General features: G+C 40.2%; 1 protein-coding gene across 3 annotated transcripts in view; it reads left to right on the top strand.

Moving 5' to 3' along the window:
* Positions 1-17694, top strand: part of CLIP4 (CAP-Gly domain containing linker protein family member 4) — a 66789-nt gene extending 49095 nt beyond the window's left edge. For 2 of the 3 annotated variants that reach the window (XM_045809150.2, XM_045809148.2), the window contains 3 exons: positions 3515-3579; positions 9543-9615; positions 15527-17694. In XM_045809150.2, the coding sequence (XP_045665106.2) occupies positions 3515-3579; positions 9543-9615; positions 15527-15842 (454 nt within the window). In that variant the 3' untranslated portion in view covers positions 15843-17694. The remainder of the gene's footprint in view (positions 1-3514; positions 3580-9542; positions 9616-15526) is intronic. The other variant, XM_045809149.2, reaches the window with a different exon arrangement.
* Positions 17695-22192: the final 4498 nt, after the last annotated feature.

The raw sequence follows: 22192 nt of genomic DNA, 5'->3' as shown, positions 1-22192 counted from the left end.
AAGATGGTACACTTCCGCACCGGCTCACTCTGGGTTTAAAAAAAACAAGTTGAGCAGAAACAAGTCCTCGTGAAATTCCAGGTACCATTATGTGAAATGACTTATGTGCTGAGAGAAGTTGGCTTGGCGTGCTCTTCAGTGGAGGGGAAAAGGGATGCTAATCTTTAAATAGGAAGGAACATACATGGTGTAATCACATGCACGAGAATGGATCTCCATCACGTCCCGGAGCCCCGTCTAGTTCCCTTCCAGCGAGGCTGTGTGACGGCCTCCTGGCAGATTATAGAGTTCTTAGATCCGTCCTCCACCTCGCTTGGTGTTTCTTAATAGTTTCATATAATTTTTGCATTAATTTCCTTCTTCTTTGATTGTACTTGATATACTTTTCTCCTCATCATTTATGACAGTCTAGTATTGAACACATATAATGCTTTGCAGTTTACGAAGTATCTTCCATTGAATGTTGTTTCATTTGATCCTAGTAAGTACTGGGTCAGGTGAGCTGGAAAATAACAATAACTACGACAAACATTTATTGAGCATTGAGTAAGTGGTGGGCTCTGTACAGTGTACTTCAGATGCATATTTCATTAATCCCCCTCAAACCCAGTGAGTTGTAAGGGATTACGATTGTTCCATTTTGCCAGTGAGGAAAAGTTTAAAAAGATAAAGTGACTTAGCTAAAGTCATGTAGTTATCACAGGGGAGCAAAAAACTTTCCTCTACCCTCTTGGGTCAGTAGCTGATTAGGGAGTTGAGGGGTGTTGTCTGTGAATTAAATTGACAACAGATAGATTAGCAGGAGAAAAGGCATACAGATTTATTACGTTTAAATTTGCATGCACCTGGGCCTCACAGAGAGACGTGAATACCCATGTAAGTGGTGCGATGGGAGTGTTTATGGACTGTCTTCCTAGGAAGAAAGGAGGGAGAAAAAGGCCACTGTCTTTTTAGGAAAGACAACTGGGTGGGAGATAAGATAGTTTGTGACGTCTGTCTGGGTGTGGTGTTAACTTGCCAGCTCCTCACCTGTGAGAAGAGTCAGTCTTTCCTGCTTGGTGAAGCTGCTGCCAAGCGGATAGAGCACAAAAGGGTTCTTTTTTGGGAGCAGATAAGGAGAGTTCAGAGAAAGCCTCCTCCTGCATTTTTTTTTTTTTTTTTTGATTCTCAAATGTCTTTAGCTCAAAATAACCCTTATGCCAGAACGGATGTTTTGGAGTGGCCTATTTTGATCTTACACTAGATAACGATGGAGCTGGACTCAGCCCAGATTTGTTGTTTTGTTGTTTTTCCTAAGCCCTTGCTTTTAGACAGTTTGCTGTTTTGTGGTCGGCATTTTATAAATCAAGAAACAGATACTAGCCAGTGCACAGCCCTTCCGTGTGCCAGCACGGTTACTCGCTCCACATGGATTGTTCACACCTGGGAAGCTCCCTCTGGCTCAGGTCCTGTAATTATCCCTGTTTCACAGGTGGGGAAAGTAAGGCACAGGGAAGTGACGTGAGTTGTGCAAGCGTGCACAGCTCCCAAGCGGGGATTTGAACCCAGGTAGTTGAATGTATGTTCTTGACCAGTACCCTGTAATGATTAAAAGAAGGTTGCTGACTTTCTTTAGGACCGATGTCTTTATTGATGATTGACTTAGGGTAAAATCCATGCTGAGTCCCCAGTCTTCTGGATTCTCTTATTACTTTGGACAAATCTTCATTAACACATTGCTACAGTCTCTTACAAGTTTTATTTGTCTCTCAGTCGTGAGGACTGGGGTTCTTCATTTTATGTTTGATTACCCAGAGGACACAGTGTGGCATATTTTAGGCACAGTAAATACTGACCAAATCTAGTGTAGTGTTTCTTTATGCTGAAACAGCTTACCCCCCTTTTATATTATGAAGCCACTTTCTTTCTCATGGTTTCATGTTCTTTTTCTTGCTTTGTTTATGGAACGCATGGATTTCACCTTTTTTTCCCCCTCTCGCCTTCTGTTTAGTCTTCTTTAAGGTGATTCATTTAAAAGCATCCCCCTCTTAGAAGATACAGGGCTCTCTCTCTAAATGAATTGCTGTCTCGATCCAGCTGTCTTCCTGTCATCTTCTGATTGTCTCATTCATCATCATCAAATACTATTAAGTGTCTTTTAGCACTTTGTGCTGTGCTAGGCATTCTATAAGCAAATAAAACAGACATGGTCCCTGATTTTGAGGAATTTCTAATTTAAACCAGCTTTAGAGCTCTTGAGACACCACTGATCTTCAAGAAGAAAGAATTTTAAACTGGGGAGTGCTTGAGGACAGTCTTAATAAAGTAGTGACCAATCACAATCCCACACCTCCCAGATTGTGGTTGTCTTTTTTCCCCCTCCTTTGCATTAGGAAAAAAAAATGTGCCTCGTCTCCGAGAATCTGCACGTTATTTCCTCCGCTTGGATAGCTTTCTGCTATCACCCGGCTTTCACTGAGGTCGTACCTTTTCTTCTACTAATATCTAAATCATCCAATATTTCCTTGCAGAAATTCCAAGAAAACTTATGGACTAGATCTAATCTTATCTCTCTACCTACTTACCTATTTTTTTTGCCTAGGTGGTCTTCGTCAGCACAGTATTAATCTTCTTATTCTTAGTTCTCACAATTAGGTACTTATTATTAATGAACTGATCACTTTTAGAATTAAGTTCTTCTGAACGACCCATCACCACCTAATTATCTGTCCTCTTCATCAAGTCCTATTCGTTGCGTTCATCAGTCTCTCACTGATTGCCGTAGTGTGTGTGTCACGTAGAAACCACGCACGTGAAATGCGAGGTGGAATTGCCGACATTGCGAGAGTTGCAGGATTTCTAGATGGTGACCAAGTGTCCTGCAGGAAGCAGGCTGGCAGAATGAAGGCTTTGTGCGGGTCAGGTCAGTAAACAGCGGAAAGAAAATGAGACTGTGAGCATTGGCTTTTAAACAGTGAAGAATGATTTGAATATTAAAAAATACAGACAGACCTGTCAGGAAAGTTACCTTTATGGTTGTACTGAGAGTCAAATACAAAGTAAAGGATGTTGAATTGTATTTAGCCATGCAATTTTATCAGAAAATCACATGCATACACAGACTGAGTCAGTATCCTTTTTTTTTTTTCAATTTAAAAATGTGATGTTTTTATAATTCTGATCGAACATTTAAATTTAACATAAAACAAATTTCAGATTTTTTTAGTTTCATCTTTGAAGATAAAGTTCCAAAGAAATAAAGTCAGGTCCCTATTTTAAGTGAATTTATGTTAAGTTGCCTTTTTCCGCACTGCTCACCCTTAGATAACAGGGCTCTCTTGGTTTTGTTATTACCTGTCTTCTCCGCTAGCTTGAAGTTCATTCCTGGCTCCCAGCGGATGCTCAATAGATGTTTGTTGAGTAGGTGAAATAAGAAATAACCATCAGTGTGAAAACCTCACTTAAGAGCCAGGCTTAAATCTGAAGACCTGCTACTTCTGATGAGGTTTGCTAATTAGGTTTGTTCTATTCACAGGGTAACGGATTCCCTGGATACTCTTTCTGAAATTTCTTCGAATAAACAGAATCATTCTTATCCTGGTAGGTTTACACAGTTTTATGTTCCTAATAATTATTCCTTTGCTTTTATTTATCAAAAAATTTTTTATTGTGAAGTATATGTGTATACAAAAGAGTATGTAAATGCCTTTATATATCTCACGTAATGATAAAGCAAACATCTGTTACGTGCCCCCTTGCTGCAGATGACCTGAACAGTAGTCCTCAGTAATCCTCAGATTATGAGCCTTGAATTTTATGTTAATTATTCCCTTGATTTTTAAGATATCTTTATCACCTATATAAAGATATATGAATAAATAACATATATTATAAAATGTGTATATGTTTAATTGTCGTTGGCTGTTCTGTTAGTGTTCCAGTAAAATATATTATTCATTCTATACTTGATGGGTATTTGTATTATATTTGTTTTTTTACTATTACAAACTAGACCGTTGCACACATTTGCCAAAGTTTCTCCAGGGTTGCGAGGCATGGGCCATGCAGATCTTCAGCCTTCCTAGGTAGTGGCAGACTGTTTGCAGGGCCCGTGCCCACGAGCAGGGGATGAGAGACTCTGCAGCCCCTTATCTCACCAACACTAGTCCTGTTTGATTTAGAAGTCTTTGCCCATCTGATGGATTTAAAATGTATCTCGTGGTTTTAATTTGCATTTTCCAGATTATAAATGAGGTTGAGCCTCATTTTTTTCATGTTGATCTATCATATGCATTTTCTGTGACATACATGTTTAAGTCTCTTGCCTGTTTTTCTTTTGGTTGGTTTGTCTTACTAATTTGTAGGTTTCTGTATGTATTTTGGACACTAATACTTATTGCCAGTCTGTGTGTTGTGACTCTCTTGCTTGCCTGGTTTTTGACTTGTCTTTTGCCTCTCCCCACCCCCACCACCCATTTGGTGTCTTTGGATAAGCAGATATTTAAAAATTTTAAGTAGTCAAAATAGCAAACCCCTGGGACACCTGGGTGGCTCAGTTCGTTAAGCGTCCGCCTTCGGCTCAGGTCATGATCCCAGGGTCCTGGGATTGAGTTCTGCATCAGGTTACTTGCTCAGCGGGGAGCCTGCTTCTCTCTCTGCCTGCCTCTCTCTCTCTTTCTCTCTCTGACAAATAAATAAAATCTTAAAAAAAAAAAAAAAAGCAAACCACTATGTTTTCCATGTTTTATCTTAGGAAATCTTTTCCTAAAACAGACCTCACACAGATATTTTCCTATATTGCTTTCTAGAAGTTTTGTTTTGTATTTTTGCTTTTCATATTTATCAATTCACCTGGAATTGATTTTGTGTATAGTGAGGGTCTAATTTCATTTTTTTCCATAGGATAACCATCTGTGTAAGAGTGATTTGTATAACTAGTCCTTAAATATTTGTTGAGATTAATTTCATGGCCTGTGAATTTTCACCATTCTGATAGATGTGTAGCAGTATCTCATTGTTTCCATTTGAAATTCCCTGATGATGTATGTAATGTCATATTAGTTTGCCACAGCTAGCATAACAAAGTACCAGGGATGGTGTGGCTTAAACAAAGGAATTACTTTCTCAAAATTCTGGAAGCTAAAAGTCCAGGATCAAGGTGTTAGCAGGGTGGGTTTCTTCTAAGGCTCTTGCCTTGCCTTGTAGTTGGGGATCTTCTTCCCATTTCTTAACAAAGTCTTTCCCTCTGTATGTGTCTGTGTCTTAATCTCTTTTAGGTGTCTAACCTCTTAAGGACACCAGTCATCTTGGATTAGGGCTGACCTATTTCATTTGATTTTAACTTAATTGCCACTTTAAAGGCCTTGTCTCCAAATACAGTCACATTCTGAGGTACTGGGTGTTTGGATTTTAACATGAATGGGGGCACAATTCAGCTTGTAACAGAAGTTGAAGATCTTTGCACATATTTGCCATCTGTCCATTTTCTTTGGTGAATTGTTCATTCTGGTCTTTTGCTCATTTAAAAAATTATGTTCATTGTCTTCTTATTGTTGAGTTTTAAGTATACAAAATTTTGTATACTTTGAATGCTAGACCTTTACCAGAATGTGTTTTGCAAATATTTTCTCTAGTCTGTGGCTTGTCTTTTCATTGTCTGAACAGTTTATCACAGAGCAGAAGTCTTTAATTTTAGTGAAGTCCAGGGTATCAATTTTTTTTTTCATGAATTGTACTTCTGATGTTATATCTGAAATGTCATCATTGAACTCAAGGTCATCCTGATTTTCTCCTGTGTTATCTTTTTAGGAGTTTACAGTTTTGTGTTTTCTATATAGATCAATGATCCAGGGAGTTAATGTTTGTGAAAGGTGTAAAGTCCGTGTCTGGATTCTTTTTTTTTTTTTTTTTTTTTTGCATATCTTAGGACTATTTGTTAAAACGTCTATCCTCCGTTGAATTGCCTCTGCTCTTTTGTCAAAGATCAGTTGACTATATTTGTGTGGGTCTCAGGGCTCTCTGTTCTGTTCCTTTGATCTATTTATCTTTCACTAATAACCACATTGTCTTAACACTGTAGCTTTATAGTGATTCTTCAAGCTTCTTCAGTCTTCTTGATCTTCTCCCTCAATCTTGAGCTAGTTATTCTGGACTTTTTGCCTCTCCATACAAATTTTCCAGATAGTTGGTACCTACAAAATAATTTGTTGGGATTTTGATTGGGATTGCACTGACTGTATAGATCAAAAGAGGAAGAACTAACATCTTAACAATATTGAGTCTTCCTATCCATGAACATGGAATACCTCTATTTAACTTATTTGATTTCTTTCATTAGAGTTTTATAGTTTTCCTCATATAGATTTTGTACATGTCTTATTAGATTTATACCAATATAATTCATTTTTTGGTGTTAATATAAATGGTATTGCTTTTTAAATAATTCTTTTTACCTTATATCTGCTTTCTTTTGGTCAAGTATTTGCTTAACATATCTTTTTCTATCAGTTGTCTTGTAACTTTTCTATATCCTTATGTTTTTGGAATATTTTCTAAATAGGATATGGTTGGATTTCACTTCTTTAAAAAAATATGGTTTGACAATGTTTGCCTTTTAACCTGAGAGTTTCACCTATTTACATTTATTGTAACTACTCATATATTTGGATTTATTTATGCTGTTTGTTTGCTATTTTTTCAATTTTTTTTTACTTGTGGTTTTCTTTCTTGACTTTATTCTAGTTATATACCTACCCCCTCTTGTTCTCGTTCCATTCTCTACTTGAATAAAAGTTATACTCTATGAATATACCTCTTAGGAATTACCATAGGTACTTTGACATACATATTTTTAGCAAAGTCTAAAGTTTAATCATCATGTGTGCTCTTTCCCAAGTGACAGAAAATCCTTATAAACTGAGTTATTTATTTTATTTCCGCCACAAATTTCGCATTATTATAATACTTTTTTTCTATAATTAATAACCAGTATTTAATTTGCTCACATATTTACCAGTGTCTTTAGTCTTTATTCTTCAGAACTTTAACTTGGGATCATTCTGTTCCCACCAAACATATACACACACACACACACACACACACACACACATATATATACACATGTACATATATACGTATATGTGTATATATATATATATATATATATATATATATATATATATTAAAGATTTTAATTATTTAAGAGAGAGAAGAAGCAAGCACAGAGAGAGAGTGAGAAGGAGAAGCAGACGCCCTGCCAAGCAGGGAGCCCAATGCCTGGCTTGATTCCAGGACCCTGGGATCATGATCTGAGCCGAAGGCAGATGCTCAACTGACTGAGCCACCCAGGCGCCCCTACCACATGTATATTTTTTGAAATTTCTTTTAGAAAGGGTCTGTCTCTCAGTTTTTGTCTTTTCTAATGATAGTTTTACTGGGTAAAACTAACAATTGGTGAAAATTTGAGTTTGAAAGATGTTTTCTCCCTGTACATTGACGATATAATTTTATTATTTTCTGTCTTTTGTCACTTGTTTGAGAAGTCTGCTATGAGTCTGCCTAAGCTGTACTTCTGTAGGTGATTTATCTTTCTTTTTGACTGCCATTAGAGGTCTTCTCTATTTCCTTAGTGTTTTGTATAGTTATTGTTTTACTATGATGTTGCCTAGATGGCGGTTTCTTTTTGACTATCCTGTTTGGTATCATGGGTCTTCCTGGATTTGGGAATTAGCATTTTTTTTTTTTTTAAAGATTTTATTTATTTATTTGACAGAGATAGAGACAGGCAGCGAGAGAGGGAACACAAGCAGGGGGAGTGGGAGAGGAAGAAGCAGGCTCATAGCAGAAGAGCCTGATGTGGGGCTCGATCCCAGATCGCCGGGATCATGCCCTGAGCCGAAGGCAGACGCCCAACCGCTGTGCCACCCAGGCGCCCCTGGGAATTAGCATTTTTGATCAATTCTGTGAAACTCTTGTCTGTATACTTAAAATATTTCTCCTTCAATCTTTTTATTATCTCTTTTAGAAGCTCTGATGAGTAGTGTTAGTAGACTTTCTCACCTTCCCATGCCTCTTTTATATTTTTCACCAGAAATGGACTGTATTCTAGACATCTTCAGCTCTATCTTTGTGTTTCCTGATTCTTTCTTCAGCTGTGTTTATTCTGCTGTTTAATCCAGCCACCAAGTTTTTAGTTATAAAATTTTTATTTCTTTTTTCCTTTTCACAAATCTGCTTTGTAGTACTTATTATCACTTGTTATTTCCCCATATTTTTAAGTTTTTCTTTTATGTCTTTAAATATTTTAAATATTGTTATCTTTTATGTTATATAATTCCATATCTGAAGTCTCTGCCAGCCTAACTTATGCTTTTGCCAGTCTGTTTCTGTGAGCCTGTGGTACCTTCTTTCCTTGTGAATTTTGTAATTTATTATTGTGAGGTGCTTATTCTACTCAGAATTTAATGTACAGGAACTCTTTGAGGCCTGGTTGATGCCTCCAGAGAAGATTGTATTTACTTCTGCCAGTTACTCCTGGAGGTGCTGCCAACCTGAGACTACTTTAATTTGCATTCCCTGCAGTTATTTTTTATTACATAGATAAAACGGATTTGGCTCTTGATCACAAATTTCGAAGGGAGACGATTTTGCCACCTTCTGAGCATTAAGGTTGACACAAGCCACTTTGTTTTGCTTTTGTCAGAATGGTGTTTCATTCTGTTTCTCATTTAACCTTCAATTGAGGGTGGGCTGGTTGGGATCTGCATTTTAACCAGGAGTCTTGTGTTAGAGTCCCCCTTTCTTTAGGCCCCAGGCTTTATGTCCTTTCCCGTCTCCTGTGCAGCCAGTAAGGCAGAAGCCAAAGTTCTCTAGAATTTAGTGGCAGTCCTGCGGTACATCTCTTTGAAATTGTGCCTTTGTATCAGCTCAACAGTACATATATATTTTTAATTATAGTCATATAAAATTATACTTGCTTTGATCAAGAGATTGATTCAGCACATCTGGTCTGCCATAACTTTCCAGAACTGGAAATCTTACTCTTTTTAAAAGACATCTTTTTAAAAATGTACCTTTCATGAAATCTTTTTTTTTTTTTTAATAACTCTGTCATTTGGGGATGCCAAGAATCCTAAACTCTGAAATTTATTGTTCAGTATGTTATAAATGGCATATTTAGTGATAGTGTTTTTAAGCCATTTTATCCTTTCTTTCATATGATTTATCAAGATTACAATATTTGAGAGTAAAAAGATTCAGCTTTATCAGTGTCTGATTTAGTTTTATTTGGTTTTCAATAAGTTTTATAGTAAAAACCTCCAAATGGAATGTCATGATCTTAACTTATTTATGCATATGCATCGTTTGATGAGAAAGGTAAGATAAAAATTTGTCAAAATATCTAAACCACTATTCTGTATGTACTTACTTTCTTTGTCTTGCTTCCAAAGAAACACTTGATAGAATAGAACACCTATAGAAGAAATGATATAAGATAACTTTTAATGAGGACTGCAAATTTGTGATTTATTTTTTCCTCTTTTGACCTTCACTTTGACATTTAGGTTTTAGGAGAAGTTTCAGTACGACTTCTGCTTCTTCCCAAAAAGAGATTAACAGAAGAAATGCTTTTGCCAAGTAAGTATTAAGAAGATTTAGAAAAATGCTTCTCAAGATGAACATGACAGGATTCTGTGAAGGAAGAAAGTAGATTTTGTACCTTTTGCGTTGCTTGGTAGAATTCTAGCGCTTACAAGAAAAGGTGCGAGGAGTGTATTGCAGAGTCCTCCCTCCTTCCCCCGCAAGCTCAATTAAAAATGTCACCAGTGACTAAGAGTAGTATGCTGCTTGTATTTTCAGAGAGATTTAGTACCGTTAATAAGCGTTGGAGGAATTTACATTTTGTGTTATCATTGAATAGGGTGGATTGATTTTTTTTTTAAAGATTTTATTTATTTATTCGACAAAGATAGAGACAGCCAGAGAGAGAGGGAACACAAGCAGGGGGAGTGGGAGAGGAAGAAGCAGGCTCATAGCGGAGGAGCCTGATGTGGGGCTCGATCCCATAACGCTGGGATCACGCCCTGAGCCGAAGGCAGACGCTTAACTGCTGTGCCACCCAGGCGCCCCGGGTGGATTGATTTTAAACTTTATTTAATTAGTCAGAGATTTGATTTAATATTTTCAGCAACACATGAAAGAAATGTCAGGTCTGTTTGCATAAAGTGATCTTAGTATTATTTAAAAAAATACTCCTTTCTCTCGTAGAAGATACTGCTCAAAATGCTTTTGTTGTTGTTTCTTTTTCATTTATATTGATTTCCCTCAGACCCACTTTACTCCCCCTGATATTTTTCTGACACTTTTGGAAGCTTTTTTATTTTTAGGGGAGTAGGAGTCTCTTCTAGATTGATTGGGTTAAGGAGTTCTTTTTTTATTTTAAAATTTTCCAGTTAATCTGGAGGCTAATGCCCCGGAGCTGTGGGGGGGGGGGTGGGGAAGGAAAAAAAGACTGGCTGAGTAGGAAGGCACACTTGCTTAGTGTGGTGCTCCGGAAGTCACTAGAAAGTGGAGCCCAGGCACTGGAACCAGATAATCACCTGAGCAACAGGTAGGGGGTTTATATAATCTGGCCAGAAGTTCCTCGAGGCGTCACAAGGATCTGAACGTTCACTTGCCAACCCTGATTGTCCTAAGACACTGCTAGGTACTGTTTAGCGGGGTTGGCTAGGGGTGTTGTTTTTGTTGTTTTCTTTCCTCCAGACCTTCACCAGTGTTGATGTTGAAATTGGTCTCCTCACTTGAGTAGCTGAGTGTGTTAAGGGCAGAATGGAAGAGACCTTTGGGATAGAAAGGACCTAGGGGCAGGGGGGCAGTGTCAAAGGCCATGTGAGATGCTGGGGGTGGGAGAGAACGATGTCCAGGGAGCCAAGGGAAGGATGAGAAATGGGAACCATGGGAATTATGCAGCAGGTATGGGTAGACACAAAATGTGAGGACCTTCTCTTTATTTTCTATAAAAATCAAAAGAAATGAAGTTTTACTGATACTTGTACAGATTGAGACTAGTATCTGTTTAAAAAAAAAGATACTCTTTTATTGAGGGTATAAAATCAGAGGAAAACATTGGGTATTGGCAATTTTAAAAATAATTGATTTTCGCTTATAGAGCACAGGACGAAAATGTTTGGTGGCTGCTGTTGTAAGGAGCAACAGGAAGACTTTGGGTGTTGGCAGCTATTAGGAGAGGAGCCTGTGATCTTGGGCTGGGGCAGACGTGAGAGTGACTCTGTCTTCTGCCGAGGGCACGGAGACGATCGGGTACTGTGCTGTGGCTTGGCTGGAGGATGATGTATACTGAAGACTGGGTTGAAAAATGAGTTCACTCAGATTCCCCACACACTGCCATTTTCTTGTTTATTCATATGGAAATAAATGATGCTTCCAGTAGAAACATGGAGAATGTAGCGGTATGAAAATTTCTGGAGAGGAAACTTGAAGGGTTTGTGCAAAGGACGTGCCTGCCCCACATGAGAGAGGCCGTGAAGAGAGGGGGACAGGATCTGGTTTTCTGCGTCATTTGTCGGGACGACAGTGATGGACGCATTTCATTCAGAGGGCAACATGATGGCAAGGGGCTTGCCGCAGTTCTGTCTTCAGAATTCTATGTGTATCTAATGCCAAGAGTAGCGGTAGAGAGGAAGGGGGCTTGGGATCTGAACCGGGCACCACAGCGACCTGGTAGTCAGGAGCAGTCCGCCCTCTCTCACCTGGCATCCTGCTTGCATCTGTGTCCCGTTGCCACACGCGCCCGGCCCGGTCCTTGCCAGCTTCTCTCTCAGCCTCTCTCCGTGTTGTCACGGCACGTCCCATCTGCGGAATCCAGCCGGTTGACACGGTTTATGTGGTCAGCTCAAATTTGAATGTTTTTCGGCAGAACTCACAGAGTTCATTCTGTTGCATGTTCCATTATGTCACATCATCCATTTGCATTCACTGCCTGTGCCCTGAAGCTTCTCGATTCTCAAACGCACGATGAAGCCCAGATTCTCTGGCACGGCATCTAAAGGCCCGCCTGCGTGCAGAGCTCCTGTCTGTGTCCCTGACTTCGCTCTCGTGGTGATAGCCTCATCGGTGAGGCTCACGTGTCACTGCCTCGCGGAAGCTCCTTCCCTGGCCTTTAAGGGAGGCTGGAGTTTTTCCACTTTGTGCTCCTTCTGCACTGTATACGGTCTGTCTTGCTGTGTTGATGACATTTTACTGATTATTATGCACAGGTCTAGAGCCTAACCCCGGGCCTGCCATTGCACACGTGCTCAGTTAATTTTTTTTTTAAAGATTTTATTTATTTATTTGACAGAGATAGAGACAGCCAGCGAGAGAGGGAACACAAGCAGGGGGAGTGGGAGAGGAAGAAGCAGGCTCCTAGCGGAGGAGCCTGATGTGGGGCTCGATCCCATAACGCCGGGATCACGCCCTGAGCCGAAGGCAGACTCTTAATCGCTGTGCCACCCAGGCGCCCCTCAGTTAATGTTTTTGAACAAGTAGCTCTGAAATGTACTGTAATTCAGAGTTTCTCACGTCCCTGAGTTTTGACATAACTTGAATCAGATCATCTTATTAGAATGTTAACTCTTCACCCAAACCATGAATTTTTGGTTTAGATCTTGAATTCATTTTTTACTTGTTTCTTTCTCTTAAAACTTTTTTGATTATGAAAGTTGATCGTACAACATTTGAAAAATTATAAAAAACTAAGTGCAGAATAAAGATCATCTGAAATTTTTATCACCTAGATGAAATTATTACTTTTGTTTTGGTATATACTTTCCCAGGTTTTTTCCTAAAGCATGTATCTGAATTTTAAACCAAGTTGGACAAATCATTCTCTACATACCCTTGCAAAGCTTTTTCCCTTAATACGTCCTGTATTCTGTAACAGTTTTCCTCGGTGTGGCTTTTGCAATGTTTTAAAAGACTGTTCTCCGATATGGAAACATTTTTTTGGCATAATAATCAATGAAAAACATCATAATGTAATACTAGATGCCAGACTTTTCATACATGTATATCTGTTTCCCTCCCTTCCCGTGTGTGTGTGCGTGTGTGTGTGTGTGTGTGTGCGCGCGCGTGTTCAGGCAGATATCCAGCTCTATTTCCTTGTGGTTCTTTCCTGTTTTCTAATGCATGTATTTAGCTGTTTAATTTATTTGGAATTTAACATACAGTGAATGGTAAGAATCATATTCTTTTCCCCCAAATGATTTTTACAGCACTCCTAGTTGAATGTTCACTCCTGTCCCTACTGATTTGAAGTTTCCTTTTTAATCACATAAGAAAAAAGATTACGTGTATTTCTCTAAGGTATCTTTTCGGTGTCATGCAGAAGTACATTCTTGTGCCGGAGCCACATTGTTTTAGTTACGGTAACTTTAGAATTTAACATGCTGGCCATGTAAATCTTTGCTGTGTTATTTTTCAGTTTTGTCTTAATCACTAATACCCATTTGTGGTTGTAGGGGCCTGGCCTTTGTGCTCGGACCGCCTTGCATGGGAGCCCCATCTGTCCCCTTCACCATCTCTCTGAGCATAGGCAAATAGCTTACTTTTTTTGATCCTCAGATTCTTCTTCTGTTCGAAGGGAGATCATATATCTACAGGAGTGGTTTGGGTGAGGTTGGATAAGACAATGGATGGAAAGTGCCTGGCACGTAGTCGGTGCTCAGGAAATGATAGACGGTGTCCTTTTAATGTGAAATTTAGAATGATTTTGTGAGGTTGCAAACTATCCCTCTGGGGGGTGAATTTAGGGAGAATTGACACAGACATGTTTCTATCCAGGAGCAAAGCTTGTGTATTTTTCTTTTGTATGTTCTTCAGTAAAGGTTTGCGCTTTTCCCAACAGGTGTTATGTATCTTTCTTAACCTTATCATTGTATGTGTACATTTGTGATAAATCATACTTTCTTCCATTATATTTTCTAACTAGAATTCTATCACATATTGGCAGATGTGGCTTGGGGCAAATCTTTGGACCTCAGTTTTCTTACCCATAAAATTAGAGTGGTCTTCCTTTCTTACAGGGTCGTTGATGGAAGGAAACGGGACGTTGTGTGTGACAGTGTATTAGGAAGTAGAGACAATGAAAGAGGATGAGTAGGACCCAGCTTCTTCCAGGCACCATGTGGTGTGGTAACAGGTCGTGCATTGTCTCTACACTGGGGACGGGGAGAAGGGTTTTAGAGGAGAGGTGGTAGGCGGATGGAGCGTGCAAGACTCCCGTGGTGGCGGGTTCAGGACAACTGTTTGGGGGAGTCTCAGGTCATATAGGGCAACAAGAGCCTGGGGGTGTTTCTATTGTGAGTTCCAGGCTCAGCGACCCTCGCAGTGGCACTGGAGGGAGCTCTGGGGCGGGACTGGCTGAGGCCTTGGATGAGCTCGTGGTGTGGGTGGGTGCTCGGTCGTTTCATTCTCAGGTCAGGTTGGTGGCAGGTGTTAAGAGGCAGGACGTTATAAATAACGGTTTGTAGAGAAAAGGAGAGGAGTCCTGCTCCTGGAAAGTAAGACCCTCCTTACTCTTAGTGGCAGGGAGGGTGGTAAAAAGTGTGGCTGGAGTTCATTCATAGAAGATATATATACATTTATTTTATAAAATTATAGATAAGCAGTTTTTAAACATTGTTTTTCAGGTAAATAAATGTTTAAAAAGTGAACAAAAGGTCATTTTAATTTACCACAGCCCTAACGCTATGTTTTTCTTTTTTCTTTTTTTTTTTTTGCTTTGATAATTGAGCGCAGTTAAACAGGTTATATAAGTGTATTTTTTCTAGTGGCTGTTTTACAGAAAGTAAAAATGTGTGTGTGTGTGTGTGTGTGTGTGTGTGTATTTAGAAATTGCTAGTGAAAACTTAAATCCTGATTAGGTTACTGTTGAAATAGCCAAGAGAGAGAAATTTTTCAACTGCTGAACAAAAGTGTATCCTACTATTGCTATTTAGAATAAAAACAAGCAGGGTGTGTGAGCGAACGGTGTTTTGCTTTGTTTTCTTTTTAAATTTTTTTTTATTATATTAGTCACCATGCAGTACATCCCCGGTTTCCGATGTAAAGTTCGATGATTCATTAGTTGTGTATAACACCCAGTGCACCATGCAATACGTGCCCTCCCTACCACCCATCACCAGCCTATCCCATTCCCCCGTCCCCTCCCCTCTGAGGCCCTCAGGTTTTTTTTTTTAATGTTTTTTTATTATATTATGTTAGTCACCATACAGTACATCCCTGGTTTCCGATGTAAGGCTCGATGATTCGTTAGTTGCGTATAACACCCAGTGCACCATGCAATGCGTGCCCTCCCCACCACCCATCACCAGTCTATCCCATCCCCCCACCCCCTCCCCTCTGAGGCCCGCAGTTTGCTTGGTTTCTGATGTAAAGTTCGGTGGTTTGCTTTGTGAGCTAACGGTGATGGTGAGCGCGGCGTGGCCCGGAGCCTGCCCGCCGCCCACGGGCTCCTGCTGACGCGGCGGCCTCGCCCTTCCCCCACCAGATCGAGACCCGCCCTGCGCCGCCGCTGGAGCAGCAGCACCGGGGGCCTGGAAGGGAGCGTGAAGCTGCACGAGGGGTCCCAGGTCCTCCTCACCAGCTCCAATGAGATGGGGACCGTGAGGTACGTGGGCCCCACTGACTTTGCTTCTGGGATCTGGCTGGGACTTGAGCTTCGAAGCGCCAAAGGGAGAAATGACGGAGCCGTGGGTGACACGCGCTATTTCACCTGTAAGCCGAACCACGGGGTCTTAGTCAGGCCGAGCAGAGTAACCTATCGGGGAATAAATGGGTCGAAGCTCGTGGATGAGAACTGTTGAGCTAAACTTCTGACGTGTTGGGCGCGCTCGTATACATACATAAAATAGAGTCCATGGCTAGTGGTTTATTTATTTAGCCATTAGTTTCGATTTGAAAATAGACTTATCTTCCTAAAAAACCAATTTAACAATTCAGAGACTCCTTCGGAAAGCTAGAAATCTGAGCTGGGGGAACCATGGTTCTCTTAAAACAAGTTCAAAGTAAGCATTTTTAAGAGCTTTTAAAGCTTTAGAGCCAAGAAGATTCTGAGACTTAGGGGGAAAAATGTGCCATTAGGTAACCAACTGATGTTGCTTACTGTTTCATTTTTGCACATAATACTGGATTTTTCATCCGCTCTCATTGTGAGAGTTTTCACAAGCTTTGGTTCACATATGACCTTCACGTACCTTTTTCTGTCAAGTATTTTTGGAGTTTTTCTTTCTGTACTAATAAGTATAATAAGAGAAGAGCGGCTCTATGCTTAGCGTAGTTTTCATATATATATATATTTTTTTGTGAAATGATTTGCCCTTTCAGGAATGCCTCATCTAGAGCTAATATTAAAACTCTGGAGTCGGGTGGGCCTTCGAGGCTTTTCTGCTGAGCCTCTCAGCCATTGCCAGAGAGGGGAATGGAAGTTCTAGAGCAGTTCTTCTCTTACCCGGGTTCTCTAGCTGATGAACAGAGCTCAGGATAGAATGGGGGTCTCCTGACCCATGGCTTGTGCTCTTTCCTCTGTACAAAGTATGTAATCACAGATTTTTCTTCTGTGTTGGCACTTGCCTCGGCTGGATGAACTACAAAACCCCATCATTAGGTTTATGAATTCAAGTCATAATTGGAATGTTCTGCACATACTTGTCTAATTCCTCATTGGGCATATCTATAAAACACTCGAAGCACTTTTAAAACATAATGCACTTTCATCTTTGTGGAGAATTTGCCATTATTTCTTCCTGGGATATGAAAAACATTTAGAAAAATTATATTTAAGAGAAGAGAGTAAATTAAGATGTGTTAGGAAGAATATAATAGTTATTCATTTAAATGTTTATGATTTCTTGACGTTTTTGGTTCTTTTCATAAAACTGGTGTTTGCTCTCTTTGCTGTTTTATATTTTCAGTTGTCGCAGAATTCAGCCTGTTACAAAGCCACAGGACTGTATCATGTTTTTGTATTTCTTTTTGAGCACATGTTAACAAACTGAGCTTCAAAATAGTGATATAATGTAAAATGTTTGTGTTGTGGGTATGTTTTGATGTTTATGTCCTATATGTGTAAAGATTTATCTTTTATTGTAGATATTTAGCCTTTAAGCTACACAGAAATATTGAAACAGTTTATAAAAGTATCTCGCTTTGTGCTTAGAAATAATATGTTGAACTATTTTGCAATATACTATTTAAAATCTAAATTCTGTTGCTTTGCTGCCTTTTTAAAAAGAAGTGTGGTATTTCAAATATTGCCAGAGCTATTTTCCTGATAGACATTTGCAAAATATGGCTGCTTTATAATCAAGGAGTATTTTTATTGATTGAAGAAAATGCCTGTATTGCAATTCAGAAGTAAACTTATTTTATGATACAGCTTATTTCTTTAAAACTCTGTTTATACCTTAATATGAAATTCATGACTCCTCTGAACTTGGGTGTCCATAATTCTTCCTGTTCAATATGAAATGCTCTCGGAAACAGTGATGCCAGCTCTAAGGTCAGGGAAACGGTTGTTCTCATGTTTAGAGTAGGGTCATTAAATCCGTATAATGTGTGTGTTTACGTATACATACAAGTCAGGTGTCTCCATTTGTGTTTTGCTTATTAAATGTCATTCACAGTTCAATTCTTACTAATAAAAAAAGGGAAGCTGTTTTGGTTTTGGGCTGTTGTCATTACCCTTCCTGCATCTCCTCTTCTCTCAGTAACTCAGGGAGCACGGGCCTCGTGCTTAACTTTGTTTTTGTCTTACCACGGTGACTTGGATTTGTCCTGTCCCTCTAGAGCCTTAAAAAGTATCATGCTTTCTACTCAGCAAGTCAGGTTATGTTTTTAGCCACCCCTAGTTTATCGTTTTGATGGACAGAGAGCCATTTAGGAGAAGAAGAACAGGTTTCCAGAGTTTTCTAAAATTGCTTCATTTTGTTTTATACCAGTGGGATTTCGTTTGTCTATTTCGCGTAGGATAGACTATTTTGAATTTAGATTTAAAAACCATATAAATAATTACCTACATTCTACTACAAAGCTTTATTTTTTACTTTAGGGTAACTTGGTGGGAATATTGTTAAGTGCTTAAAAGTGTTCAGAGGCAGATGTTTGCCGACTCTGAACTCAGACGTTGTAGTCTTGGTCTGAGAAGCTTGCACCCTCCTCTCCAGAACTGTACCATCCCCCACCTCCCCCGCCACTCTTTTTTGATTTTTCTCCTTAGTATGTACCATTCTTGGTCATGCTAGACTTTTTGCTGCTTATTTCTCTCTTCCCTCACTAGCTGCAGGGACGGATTTGACTGGTTCATTGCGTTACCCCTGACACCTAGAGTAACACCCGGCATCTAGTCAGTGCTCAGTGAATGCTTGTTGAATGAACAGAGGCAATGAAAGCCACTGATGGTTCAAAGCAGAGATATCTAACCAGCTTCAGACAGGTGGCCTCAAGAGACCAGGCCCTGGAACAGGTAACTGTGCTCGGTAGGGGAGGGAAGAGGACAAGGAAGGTTAGAATCATGGGAGTCTAACTTTCCCCCAGAACAGCGACATGCAGAGAAAGAAAGATGCCAGGGGCTGGGTAAAAGAAGGGGAGGAAGGAACAGCAGGGTCACCGGAGCCACCTGCCCGTGTTTTCCCCGGGGACGGCTTTGACTTTCTCTTTTGGTAGGACTGTAATTCAGAGAACATCGTCATATGTAGGGTCAAACACTGAGTGTGCACAGCTTTGGTCTCTGGGGCCAAGCGTTTTTATTTCAGAGTTTCATTTTGGACCTATCCACTTAGAATATGTGGTAATATTATTTAAGCCGCATTGACCAGTGGCTAGAGACCCAATGTGTTAAGAATCATTCTTAATTAAGAAACGGATCTAGTGATTGTAACTACTCACCGGACGGTTTTTATCTAAATGATTGACTCTGAGACATACTATGTATCACCACATTGCAAGCCAATAGAATGTACTTTTTATTTTTCTTCATGCCCTGTGCTTCAGTATACTTATAATACAAATACAGTAGTTAATACAAAACTCACATGTCACATATATTTTTAGTAATCATTTAATAATATTCCTTGATACACAGGCTCTTATTTACAAACGATGTCACATATAAGCTGCTTGAATATACAACGGACATTCCTAAAGATGCTTGTAGGTCGAACAAGTTAAATAAGGACACGTGAAGATTTTATTATAAGCAGAATATGATGCCTTTGCATAGGCAAAAAGGATTTCCTCTACCAAAATTTTTGCTGATGCTTCTTTTCACGGGAGGGGGAAAAAAGCGTATGCGGAGGAATTATATGGCTGGTGGGCACGTGTTACTGACCTTGCTGTACCGTCATTATGCTTAGTAGGAATGAAGCTGACTTTCTGCCTACAGCCTCTGCCTGGCAGAGAAGGGCACCAAGAGGTGTGGGAGCCTTCATTTTCCTCTTGTTCCTTTAGAATATCTTACAATGACTAGAATTTTCACGATAAAGCAGCAGGTTTCAGCATTTTCATCATTTACTACCCAGGGAAGTGTGGGGGTCGTGGTGGTGCTGCGGGGGGCCGTGGAGTTCTGAGTTATGTTAGCGAAGGTATTTTAGGTGTTTAAATTGAGGCTCTTAGCTTAGAATCTGTTCCTAAAGATGACTAGTTTCATTTAAAGAATGCTCACAAAGCTGGCGTAAATTCAGCTCGAAAGTCCTAAACGAACCCAGACAGGCAAATTCGCTGCTCCTGTCGGTGTCACTGCACACCCCTGCAGCTTCTTCGAGGAATGTGGTCTCGGGATTGGGTGTGCTGTCAGAGCTGTCTGAACTGGATAGATGAAATTAAATAGGCTCAGACATCTACTCGTACTGCGCTGCATTTGAATTTTAAGGCTCTCTAACATGTAGGAAGTGTAAATACCCAGACGCTGCTTCCTCCTTAGCTCGAGCCAATCTCCTGGAGCTTAAGTTCTTTCAACTCCAGTCCACCAGCGTCCAGGCTGGCTTTCCTCAAACTAGACTTCCCTTCTTGCGGACTGAACTAATTATCCTTCACCTGACAGATCAAAACAGACTGACAAAGAAATGAGTCATGTTAAAATCATACACAAAGCTTCCAGCACTCTCTTTGCTTTCTAATATGACTTCTGAGGTTCAGCTTAAATCTCGGTCCACAATGTTCCAGACACTGGCTGTTCCTCAAAGTTCTCGTCATGAAGGACAGGTGTTACCCTCCAGCATCTTTGGAAAAAATATCTTAAGATGGATTTTAAGATGAATTGTAATGGTCACAAAATGTCCCATATTGATGGCCAGGCAAGTGGATTTTGTATTAGAGACAACAGAGAAGAAGAGGAAAGTGTCAAACTTCAGTCCCCTTAATTGAACCTGCTAGTAAAAACAAATTTCTAATAAGAGTTCCAATCGATTATACATATGAGTTAAAAAGATTATAATTTTCTCAAGTGGTCTTTCCCTTTTCTTGAAGGGAATAGAGTTTAGGGAACAAAGAAATTGCGTGAAGTTTCAGGAGGCCTCACTTCATGCTGCCTTCATGTGTGTGACCAAGGAGAATCCGGGTGGTGCTCTGCACGTTTCCTGCCTTGTACGAAACCGGGTGGTGCTCTGCACGTTTCCTGCCTTGTACGAAACCTCACTAGCTGCTTACGCGTGCACACGTGTGCCAGAAGAGTTTGTCTTTAATATCACGATTTCTTCTGAGAACTGTGAAATACTCCATCAATATTATTTGGAATAATGCAAAAGGGCCTTAATTGTTTTTTTTTCTCAAGTATTAGAAGTACTAAAATGTAGAAAATTTGCCTGCAAGTCTTCACAATCTGATCTTCCGGTGGGATATTTGAACGGGCTCTCTTTGGGGATTCCCTATTTCTAGATCCACTATAAAGCTATATTATTTACAACATGTTCAAAAAATTGCCATCCAGTTACTGTGGGTGTGTCTATAAACCTGAAAAGAGGGATTCTGTCCAATCCTGTATAGCCGGGAAAGAGGAGCCCTGTTATGAATGAATTCCTTATCCTAATGGCACCGTGACACTTGTTTACGGATGCCCGACTTTGCGGATGCCTCCTGGTCCCAAACTTGTGGCTTATTCTGGGCTTTGTATCTGGCTCTGGGGATCGAGACCGGGAGGTGCACATTGATGATGGACAGGAAGTACGAGACCTGTCATGAAACATCAGGTGTGGCAAACCTTCCAGAGATAAGTTTTATCATTCTACTTTGCCGTCAGTCTGCAATTGTAGCAGACTTAAAAAAGAGCAATGAGAGTTATGGCGCTGAAGGTCTTTGAGCGGACACGGCTGTCCTAGTCCTGCAGTTTTGCTGCTTTCAGGAAACCACCCAGTTAACTTTTTTGCTATGTTAATACATGATTTGTTAAAGAGATCTTTGAATAGGATAAACAGATAACTGATACTAAACTTCTTTCTGGTCTACTTCTGTATAAAGACTATAATTTGTCTCCCTGGAATGGCGCACTGAGTTAATTGGCTTTGGCTCTAAATGCATGAAGAGTCAAGAGCCAAGGTGCCAAGATTAAGGAAAAGGACACACATGCACCCACACGCCAGTCCTGTTGGGATTTGCCTTACACAGAGGCGAAGTCTCATAGAATCATTGACCTCAGAGTTGGAAGGGGCTTTGAGACCAGACGGTTAATGTTGTGAAATGAGAAAGTGAGGCTTCACGGAACTTGCTGGAGTCACTGGGGCTGGCACTGGCAGTCTAGCACCTGGGGCTCCCAGCCCCTGCCCTGGCTCCGTCTGCCTGCTGTCTCTCAAATACCAAGTAGTGCGAAACCATCCAAAGTATTATAATCAGCTGAAGTTTCATCCATCTGATATTCATCTCTCTCGGCAAATAACATCTCTTAGAACGTAACTATTGTAGAGGCTGTTAACATACACTCATTGCTGAGGTTTCGAAGGGAGTTCATTTAATAAGATTGCCTTTCAACCTAATACCAGCTGCCACGTGCCTACGAATAAGCATTGGAGTGACGGCAGGATAAATAACTGTAATTACTTTCAAGGAGGCAGGAGCCTTGGTAGATGGACAGAGCAGGGAGATAGCTGGCGAGGGTGGAACAGAGGCAGCTGAGAAGTGAACGTGGGGCCAGCGACGCACACGGACTCTGGTGCTTTTGGGCCTTCTC

The sequence above is a fragment of the Ursus americanus genome, chromosome 7, assembly GCF_024610735.1.
Source record: "Ursus americanus isolate L20-20 chromosome 7, mUrsAme1.1.p, whole genome shotgun sequence".
NCBI classification, from domain to species: Eukaryota; Metazoa; Chordata; class Mammalia; order Carnivora; family Ursidae; genus Ursus; species Ursus americanus.
This window is presented reverse-complemented; position numbering and strand designations above follow the sequence as displayed.